The sequence below is a fragment of the Adiantum capillus-veneris genome, chromosome 7 (genome assembly GCF_014529385.1).
Source record: "Adiantum capillus-veneris isolate H3 chromosome 7, ASM1452938v2, whole genome shotgun sequence".
Taxonomy (NCBI): Eukaryota; Viridiplantae; Streptophyta; class Polypodiopsida; order Polypodiales; family Pteridaceae; genus Adiantum; species Adiantum capillus-veneris.
In genome coordinates this window covers 9,836,737-9,847,780 of record NC_140937.1, presented here as the reverse complement: position 1 = coordinate 9,847,780, position 11,044 = coordinate 9,836,737, and the positions used below count along the sequence as shown (strand labels likewise).

The following is an 11,044-nucleotide window of genomic DNA, read 5'->3' as shown; positions in this document are numbered from 1 at the left end:
ATAGTGCTACTTTGATGCTTCTTTGGTTTTGTGGTTGCTTGAGTTGATCAACTTGGTTACTTTAAATCCATGGCGAGTTTGCAATTTTTCTATTGTACATGGTGTGATTTTTATCTAGATCTAGTTCATTAGAAAATTTTCCTTTTATAATGTTACAGTTCATGTTTATAAAAAATATGCATTTCCACAGGCAAGGATGTATGTATGTTTTAGTTGATTGTTAGGCGAATGAAGGAATGCAAACATACATGTATAATTTTTTCATGTCATACTAGTATTCATAGAGATCATTTATTTGATATAAAAGTGAAAAAGCTCAAAAAAAAGATTCAATTGCAAAAAATCAAAATTGAAAGCTCACAAAAATAAAATCCCCTTTAAATCCTCATGCACACCCTAGGTTCTCTCCATGATTTCCTTCACTTCATCGGTTATCGTATAAATGGATTTATCTATGCAATTGTCTTCAGCAAACTTGTTGTTCTGTTTTCCCTCACATGCTTCCATGGTGTTGAGAGATTGATCAATACCCAAAACATGATGCTCAGAGGATCATTGGTTTGTTAACCTCCATCCATTAACGTGTGTTATGCCCAAAACATAATCCGCTAGGAATAAATCTACTACTTTCAAAGCTGCATCTGCTTTGGCTTTACTTCCTGCGTAAAAGTGTTCTCAAAATTCATCATAGCTAAGTATCTTCAATTGATCCCCATTACCTTCCTATATTGAAAGCAATCTACTTCTTCTTTGTCATCTACTTTATTTCTAAGTCCATGTACTGGTCACCCACATGTACAACTGCTGCTTCAATTTTGCCAGCTATTCCCATACGTGCCGATAAGTTTTTGTATTTGATCACACAATTTTGGAGCTACTTAATGCTCAAATTCCTTGATCATGCACTCAATCAGAATGCCCATAAGTTCCATCTCTAGCCTGTAGCATGCAGGGTATTCATCGCCATTATAACAATCAAACTTATCTCTTTTAGCATCTAAAGCTTCTTCTACCGCTTTGTCCACTTTTTCCTGCTTTATCTCGGCTTCATCTGGCTGAGAAAAATCCAAGAAATTAATATGCTTGTACCTATTCATACCAACCAAATTGCTCCTACATAACCTATTGCTACTGCATGATAACAGCAAATAGTTGCATCATCTAGTGCATTGTCTGCTCTAGCGGCATAGACATCTTCTCGAGCCAATTTCCCCATCCCACCTCATTTCACATCGGGTTCACCAAAGAGGTCAGGGGATTTATGTTCGCGAGGTGAGTAAGGTCAACATTGGACTACTCACTGTCGGAAAAAGGTGAGAGAAAAGCCACTACACAACTAATGCAGCCACAAATGACACTTTAGTATTAGAATTGATATTACTAACGAATTATGAAAATGAATAAAAAAACTAACTGCAAATGTGGCTCTATGTTTTGATTCCTTTTGCTTAGTTGAGAGTGAAAGAGAAAGAAGTGGTGCCCGTCACAAATGAGAGGACAAGAGTGGGCGTCCTCATCCTCTTCCCACCTTGCTCTTCCACTTTGCTTTAACCCTTACCTTCTCCTTTGCCTTCCCTCGCTCCTTTTCTTTCTTGTTCTTCGTATCAAGCACCTCTTACTTCATGCAAACCACCAAAGATTTGAAAACTAATCATTAACTTTCCTCTCGCTTCAACATACCTTTAAAAAAAGTATGTGAAAACTCTTTGCCTTCTACTTGTTAGAAAAACCTATCCTTCACACAAAATCTGATGCTCATGCTTTTTCTCTGCTTGCTCGTTATCTCCTTGCATGATCCTTGTTGCAACTCGTTGTCCTTCCTTTTTGCTGCTCGTTAAACTCTTCCCTTGACAGCCCAAACAAACTCTCTTGAACTTTTATGTCCTTGAAAGCTTGCTTGTTGCCGGCTCCCTCCTAACTCTCCTTGTTAAAGAAAAATCCCATCCTCATCATACTTTCCCTCCTTTACAGCTTTTAATACATTTAAATTTTTTTCCCTTTACCTTATTTTTTAGCTAAAGCTTGGCATGGGATCCCTAGCTTAGGGATGTGATATCCCGAAGATGAGCATTGTCAAATTCGCCAAGGATGGTACCAAAATAGTTCGCAAAGATGTGTGCTTCCTTTTTCCCTTTTACTATGCCGCCTTTCCTTCTCTGTAGATGATTCCCTGAGCTTCAAACTGCTTGTGCTCATTGCCTTAGATCACAACTTGTCAACTTTTTTAAGCTCATCCAATTCCCTATTAAAATAACTTCCCTTGTTTTTCTATGTATGGATGGGCCACTTAGTTTTTGAAAGCCCATGGCCCAATCGTTAACGGTCTTAAAGGTGCAAGCATAGGTGAATGCATTGTAGAAAGGCCTTCCCTTCACATCTAGTAGCTCAAAGCTTCTTTGTTGAACATATGTTGGGCATATACGACAATCATTGCGTTCAAGGTGATGAAACTATGAAGAGAATGCCCATCAAGAACTTTTTTGTGCTTTCATAAGAGCTCCACATCTAACTTATATATTGACCAAGCATTGCAACGTACAACATCTTTCCATGTTGGGCAGAATCTTGCAATCAATGTACAACCTTTCAACCTATGAGCTCCTCAAGCTCTTTAAGTGTGCCGCATTTGACCTAATTATTGACTAAACATCACATTAAGTGTACATATCAAGCAAAACATTGCCAGTCACAATATTGGGCATGCATTTCAACCAAAGCACTGACAATCATGACATTTTCCCCAAATAGCCTACCCCCAAGTCGGTAACAAATGCCAATAATCCACTTGAGTGATGATAATGCGACGATATTGGTGCGCTCTTGGACCGTGGGTTTGCATTCACTGGGGAGATGGCTAGGTTCTCCATAGGTCACAACGGCCCACAATTTTTTTTTAAATGAAACATTTTTAGCATTTAACTCCATGTGGAGCAATTTGAACCATCTGGTTTATCCTCCTTGGTTAAGAAAGGATACATATTTTGTGAAGAATGAGCCATGCTAGAATGAGTTAGAGATATTTGCCTTAGGGGTGATCAACAAGAGAGTGGGCAAGAGTGAAGATGACTAGTCACCTTGACGATAAAAAATATTGCCTCAAAGATATTCATGACCAAAGAATCTTGCTCCAAGATGATCATAGATATAACTTGGCAAAAAATGACACCCAAACATGTCGATGACAAGAATCTTGACTGACTTTGTTATCTCAATTGAATTGTCACCAAATTATATACAAAGGTTTGCCTCAGATTTGTTTTGGCCGCACACTATGTTTTTACCATGGCCCCAATGTCCTTGATTGCAAAGATGACTACCCAAGTGGAAGTGTGAAGACCCCCTTATAGGTATGCTTGCTTTATCAAAGAGGTATCCTTTTGGAGAGCAACGAATTTCTTTGCGAGCCTTACCAAAATATTGTCTGCAAGATGAGTGACATATGATAGGTTAATGTTGCGCATTGTCTCTTGTTGCCTACTCCTAGTGGCAAATGTAGCTCTAAAGCCAACCATTGATAGCATGCAGAGGCAAGGTGTATTCTTGTGATGCATAGCCAACACTGTATTTGGCTTATTCATGAAAGCAAAACTACTGAATTAGGACAAAGATGTGTTTCCTTAAATCCTAGAAGAGCAAAACCTTTTCCTCCTTGTAATGTTGAACCCCCCCTCCAAGAACAATTATATGTTATCAACATAGACTCAATTTGGTTCCAAATGCCAATGTATATGCAAGATACTAGGGCTTGTATATCGACATGTAGGCATTGATTCTAGAATGTTTTTGAACTTCTTATTCCAAGTTAAAATGCAAGTCATTTTGCATGAAAATAGGGCTTGTACATCTACTATACCTTTTTTGGAATCTTATACTTCAAAAGAAGATTTTGAATAAGCAATTAGATAAAATCATATGAAGTTGTGACTTGAATAGAATTTTCAAGTTATATTAAGTAAACCTGTGAGGAGGGCCACCATAGCCTAGCGTAGCCTATTGCTAGGCAGCTCCAACGGTACCTCGCCGGGTAGGGGCCCCTTAGGAGGGTTGTATGGAGACCTCGTGTCATGCTTGCAAGAGATGCATGTCCTACTGTCGGCGGATTTACTGCTATCATCGAGGGTTGCCTTTGGCTTGTGGACAGGGGTTGCCCTAGGAGGGGGGCACCCACCTGCCCATCCCTCTCCAATAACATATGGTGGTGTAGCATTGGGCAAGTTTTTTCTTGAAGGGCTTGGCAGTACGACTTCATTTCAAAGCACAACCGCTCGCTTGCTTCGACAAGGTGTGTGTGGATCTGTGATAGGTAGGGTGCATCGTGGCAAGATGTGCCCTCCTTGGCACCGGAGTATCTCTTCCAATGGGGTGGGCTTCCCTTCAAGCCCAGTTTGATGTCGCTGGATTGTTCTTGGTGGCATTGGACATTGCTGATGGTGCATGGCTCTTTGACAAAAGCCTGTGGCACCTATGTTGTGGAGGAGTTTTTGTGTGAGGTGATGGATCTCGAAGGCTCTCGGGACCCTTACATGCTGGTATACTATGATATGGGGACTCTTTTTTCTAGGGTTGCTCCCGGATCAACCCGTCATGATTTGTACTAGATCTTGTTGTAGGATGTGTTTTAAGTGGATCATAATAGCTATTTATAATGGGGTGGATCCCTTGTTAGCCTAACATCACTGCTGGTCGAGATGAACACTTGTTATTATTTTTGTGACTTTTGTCGATGTCCGTGAGGTGTTTGATGTTTTTCTAATTAGACTTCACCACTCCCTTCTATATACATATTGGCAAGTTCTTTACTTTATTACACACAAATCTTCCCAGATTCGTTTGCTGCCTGCTAGTGGTGCACATGGAGCAACAAAACTTTGACTCATCTTTTAGATTTGAACTCAGATACATTCACCTAAAAATCCCAACACTAACCACCTCAATCAATTGTTTTCGGTGTTAGCATTTCATACCTTTAATTATGAAAAAAGAATCCGCAACCCCCTCCTAGCCCCTCGTCCATCTGCAATTGCTGACTGCTGCTCAGGTCCATGCCACATGCGTTGACCTCTGCTCTTTCTTTCCCATCATTCAAAATTGGCATAGATGCCAGATTTTGTTAATAATTTCTTTATTCCAAATCGTAGATCGTAGGTACATATTATATTCAATTCAACCTTGAGATTCCTCCGATTCGCTTTCATGCCCCTTTGGAATTTGCTTCCCTTAGTTACAAAAAGGAGGATAGGATTCGAACCCACACCGTAAGAGCAATGATTCGCGCTCTGCTCTTGTAACTACTAGAGCAAGCTTGTTCAACTGCTCTTTGAGGCAACTCAAGCAACAAAAAAATATTACCCACGTCCCCTTCTCCCTCTGCTCATTGCCCTCAATCTCTACGTGCATTGTGCTCATTTGCTTATCGCTCGCCCTTACTTGCTCATCCTCTCCTGCTCTGCATGTTTCATTGCCCTACACCTGCAATTCTCCAACTTCCCCCTCTAAACGGATCTCAATAGATTCTCATTTTTTTTTTCAAATTTCTCCCAGATGGTACCCCCTACTCGCTCCTCTCTCATTTTATTCATTCATTAGGAATATTCCATCTCATCGCACCATCTCGCCTCTATTTCTATGAAGGTATTTCTCCTCCCCTAACTAAAAGAAGGAAGCATTATATGGCAAGATTCAAACTAGAATAAAATGCCAGTGATGCTGCTGTAAGCCATCCGAGCAAGTGCCCTGTGTGATTCTTGTAGCACTCAACAAATTTTATAAAAATCTACATAATGTGGCCTTTCCCCCTTCACGTGCAACCGTGGTTTGCCCTACTCTTTTCGCCAACATACGTAGCCTATGTCTGCTTGCCTCCCCCCCGCCCCCCCCGCCTTCACACGGGTGTTTTCCTGGGTGTCCCCGCCACTTGCAACCATTCTCCGCCTCCTAGGCAGCTCGGGCCTTGTTTTATTCTTTAGTTTTCAAGATTCCTCCCATCTGTTTCTTCTCATATGAGGCTTACCTCCCACCTTGAGATTCTTATCTTGAAAAAATGGGTGCAAGTATCGAACACGACCCCACTGGTGCCATGACTTAGAGTATGATTCCGTAACTAGTTGAGAATGCATGCGATGCAACTAGCAGTGCAGTCTATTTTTTTTTGTTTTTAAAAACCGTACGAACCCCCACCTCACTGCCGCACCACCCATGCTCTCATGGCTTTCGCCTTTGCCTTGCTGTCGACGTCACCTATTGGCATTTTCTTGCCTCGCCTTGCCTCCCTCGTCGATCACCACCTGCAAGCCCGCCTTGTGATTTGCGGCACCCCTTGGCTTTTATTGTTGGATCTTCCCAGTTTCTTAGTTATAAAACTTTAACAAGATTGCCCCCCCCCCCTCTCAAGTGGCTTAATAAAACTTCTACAGTGGATCATGGATACAATTACCATCCCACACTAAGTTTTTATAAACTGGTTCATGGACCCGGGAAAAAGAATGAGACTTGGCTTTTGCCGCAGCAACGATGAGTATGCAAGAACTCTTCGAGGAGGGGCCGCCCTGTGCAGCGCGAGTTGTTGATGGCGCTCTCAGAATGGTTGTGGTGAGCTTTTTCAGTCCTCATTCATCTTTGCTCAGCATCTCTTTAGGTTACAAAATGCCCTCATTGTGTGCGCGTTGATATTTGTCAGTGGGACTGCACTTTGTACTAACGGGGTTCTCCCCTTGAACCGTTCACATGCTGTGCGCACCTTGTAAGGGCTCTTGCCCTTGAAAATTGGAGTAGAAGATTCTTTTTCGTTGGTTCTCTTCTTTTTCTGGCATGTGGCCTTCGATTGTTTCCATGAAGTCAGATACCGAATGACCATCAACTGTGTTCTTCCCACCTCGTGCAGTGTGTGTAACTATGTGTCTGCAGGAAAAAAGATGTGATAGCCATGGGAATCGATTTATTGATTGCAATTTAGAAGCAATGCAGTGTACTTAAACAGTGACGTTGATTGGAATCTGAGCTATGTGTATGTGCATGTCATTTCCTGTGGCATAAGAGTTTCGCTGTGCAGTCATATGCCAAAAGAGGTTTATGTGCTCCGAATACCAATATGCTCATAAGTGCCATTCACAGCTTGAGAGCTTAACACAGCGACAGAAACTGGTATCGTATCCTGATCTTTTGGATCTCCTGTGTATGCTTGTGTCAACCTTTTTGTGTTTTCCATAGGCACCCCCATTTATTTTTTTTAAGGGTCTTGGGGTTAGGGCGTTGAGCTGACTGGGCCTGGCCTAGTATATAGGCAGGTGTAGTGGGCACTCTCTCTATGATGTTTATCTTGCACCCTCTGGGGCTTTCACGGTCATGATGGTTACGCAGGCTGATCAGCCCCCTCCCCACTCCGGCATTCTCTCTCTCTCTCTCTCTCTCTCTCTCTCTCTCTCTCTCTCTCTCTGCACAAACAGTGGATGTATACTGTGTACCAAGAGACCCAGTCCTCATCTACTCCTACAAGAAAACCAAAAGACTTCTGCCAGTTGATAAGAGCACCACTGGCCAAGGAAAGGTAGCAAGAGCATCCCATAAACTGGTCAAAATGTGTGTGTCATACTGTGCAAAGAGGAAAGTGTCATCTGCATACTCCTGACCCAAAAAATCTGGTGAGCCATCCAGAGGCCTAACAAGTCCTTTCAATTGTGGATGCCTGAGTAAGAGTGACATGGCCTCAACAAAAAATAGAAGCAAGTAAGGTGTGAAGGGGCATCCCTGCTGGACAGAGTGAGACAAATGAAATATCCGCTCAATGTGTCTCTAATCGTGACAACTCTGGAAGCACTACGATATAATGCAGAAACTCTTGAAATCCACTTCAAGGGAAAACCATTCTTTGCCGATTGTCCTCTAGAAGACCCGAATCCACTCTATCATAGGCCTTCTCAAATCGAGAAGCATGATAGCCACTGGTTGTCCCGATTGTTGTGCCCATTCAACTGCCTCATAAAAGGTAAAAATTTTGTCCAAAATGCAACGATCCTGAACAAAACCTGAGTATGAAGCATGGATGAGGTCAGGTTAAAACTTTCTGAAATGCATACTAATCATGCGGGCCAAAATCTTATACACAAAAAACATGAAAGTTTGTCACGAGAACGTGGAAACTGTTATGAGGACGTGGCATCTGCTAACCTTAGTTGTTGGTTTCTTTCCAATGATTTTTGTTTTATTTTTGAGACCCTCTTTTTGAAGTTGCAAATGGTTGGACATTGTATGGCCAATGTGAACGGTAGTCACACCCGCAGACGGGAAGTTGGTCGGCACTGGAATTCGTATAGTAAGAGGATGTCTAGGCTCAATCCAAGATCATGTAGGTTCCCTTGCGCACTTAGCAAGTTGGTGGATACTAGGAAGTGAACTCAATAAAGGCATAAAGTCAAGGTGGGATCACCAACAGAAAGTATCCGACAGTTGGGCCACATTGCACTTTTGGATGCGGTCCCAATGAGGATAGATGGTTAGATGACTAGTGGGAGCCCAACGGAAGCATCTCCTAAAAATTAGGAAACTGCTATTTTGGGCCATGAAATGTGTTCGCGTTATTACCTTCGGAATGACAAGGGGAACATTTTACAACTCTGCCGCGAAGTCAACTGGGCAACCAGTCGGGAGATTTAAAAAAAATGCAACCCCGAAACGGGAAAATGCTTGTAAACGCGCCAAGTGGCACATTTCTGTGCACTTTCCTCATGCATGAAGAAGTGGTGCTGAATTTGTAGCTGGGAGGCCTCATTTTGCAAGAACTGTCACAGGTTAAGAGCTATGGAGTGCTTCCTTTCCACTCTATGTACAATGTGGTGCTAGGAGTGATGACCTGCACACTACACATTGCTCTCTCTCTCTCTCTCTCTCTCTCTCTCTCTCTCTCTCTCTCTCTCCCCCCTACGTGCAGTTATGTGATGGCCCACAAGAGGGCTCTTCATTTGATTGATGTACAATTGTGTGGGTCCATGCGCAATTGTGGAGGCAAGAGCCTCTTGCACAGGTACTGGATTAGCTAGTTGCTAATCCCCGAAGGTACAGGTGAATTCGGAGAGGTTTCACGTGAGAAATCTCGTCCGATTCAAAGGGCAAGTAGCCCTACAGGTGCGGGAGCTCGAGGACTTGCTACAGATGCCACTTGCTCGCGAAACGGAGCCCAAAACAGGGAATTACAGCCTGCTGTGTATTTTTGCAGGTTTAGGGTTTCGGCCCTAAACGGTCCCTAATACCCCGAGGAGGTTCGGGGACGCGAGAGGACCGTTGCAGAGGTGATATGGCGCATTTTCAGGCTAGAAAACAGAGAATTTAGCGTGCTGCAGATTCTTACCAGGTTTTGCAAAGTGTCCGTATGCGTCGGGAAAGTCATCTATTGCGTGGGGATACTGTCTGTGAAGCGTCCTAGTACAGTTATGCTGCCAAAATCGGGCCAGAACAGGTGGTTTTCAGCCCGGATTATGCGGGACGGCTCGTAGGAAATCACAGGTTTTATTCACTTTGTTAATATATAAAGAAATTACGAAAGAGGCACCAATTTTGGGGCCTACAGGTTGTCAGCGTCTGCTCGGAGCATTCTAGCTTCCGAGCCTCGTGTGTGCTTAAGTGTTAATTCCCATCGCAGGTTTCCTTTGCACGTTCTCTGTGTGTGTGTCTAAAGTAAAGAATTTCGGGTGAAAGCCAAAGCCTACCGTCCCACCGGCCGGTTTCAAAGTCCACTGTGAGAGAGAAGATGCATCTGGGCCTTTTGATATAAGAGAAATGAGTCCAGATGCCATATCAAGAGGCATCTATTGTGTAATGAAAATATGTTGCAAACCAGAGAGCATAACTCTCTCTCTTGCTCATGCTTCCAATGTCTTACATGGTATCAAAGATTTTCAACACTCTAAAGATCGATGGTGAGACTTGCATCCGTGAGAGACTTTCCTCGCTAGCATTTCTTTGCAAATCTCCTTGCATTTTTTGCTCAAAATCTCTCCTTGCTCTTGGGTGGTAACTTTTGTAGTTGCGTTTTTGGGCGAACAATAGCCTATTGACTTGTGTTCTGTGCATTGGAGGATGCTATCTCTTGACATGATATCATGTGGTGGTGGTTTGTGCAGTCTATTTGTTTCTAAATTGGCTTTATCTAACAAAAAAATAATTCTAAATGAATTATTGGATTTATAACTGAGGGTTTTCTCACTTTGGACACCAGGAAAAATAATTCTTAGTGAAGTATTGGAATTTTAAGTGAGAGGGTTTTTCTCACTTTGGACACCAGGAAAAATAATTCTTAGTGAAGTATTGGAATTGTAAGTGAGAGGGTTTTTCTCAGTGGAGACATCCGAGTACAAATATCTCTAGTGCATCATTCAGAGTAATGACGGGAGCACTGTGAACGGGAATATCTATAAGGCCACCAGGAACGGGTACTTCTGATGCGTCACATTGGATGGTTGACAAGGAGCATCAAGAAGAAGTATTCAACCATCGGGGAACATACAACTCTGATGCGTCATTGGATGGGTGACATAGAGCATCACAAAGGAGATTGTATTGGAAGCTTGGTAGGAAAGGACTAGGTGATGGGTAATCCTGATGCGTCACAAGGTGGGTGCGGGGGCATCAGAAAGGGAATATTCCGAACTTTGTTAGAACTGTGCACGAGGATGAGCAAGCACTTGAATGAAGATGGGTTCAGAGGAAACTTTGAGGAAATAGAGTTGCTTTTCGGAAAAGCAAACGCTTTTCTGCGAGGAAGTTGATGTGTGCATTGCATCTGTGCATGTGGTTGCATCCAGGGACGCCTGGGAAGTGTGGTGCAAGCATTGTTTTCAGCTTATAAGGTTTCATTGAGTTTTTTAGCAGGTTGAGATCATTTTTAAAGTGTGATCGGCTGCCCACTTTGTAAGTAGGCAGCCCTTGGTAAAAAAAGCATCAAAATCCTAGCGTCCCACTCTCCCTCTCTCTTTGGCAGAAGAACCAGAGATCTCTCCTCTCCTTGTCTGAGGCGCCATCCACCTTCCCTATTCTTGCTAGGAGGACCACTCTT

At 42.8% G+C, this 11,044-nt stretch overlaps 1 protein-coding gene across 1 annotated transcript in view; it reads left to right on the top strand.

The window, feature by feature from the left end:
* The first annotated feature begins 6,439 nt into the window (after positions 1 to 6,439).
* The window catches only part of ATOEP16-4 (Mitochondrial import inner membrane translocase subunit Tim17/Tim22/Tim23 family protein), a 46,867-nt gene continuing 42,262 nt past the window's right edge, over positions 6,440 to 11,044 (top strand). Inside the window, exon 1 of the mRNA XM_086515604.1 lies at positions 6,440 to 6,588. Within this exon, the coding sequence (XP_086371730.1) occupies positions 6,511 to 6,588 (78 nt within the window). The 5' untranslated portion in view covers positions 6,440 to 6,510. The remainder of the gene's footprint in view (positions 6,589 to 11,044) is intronic.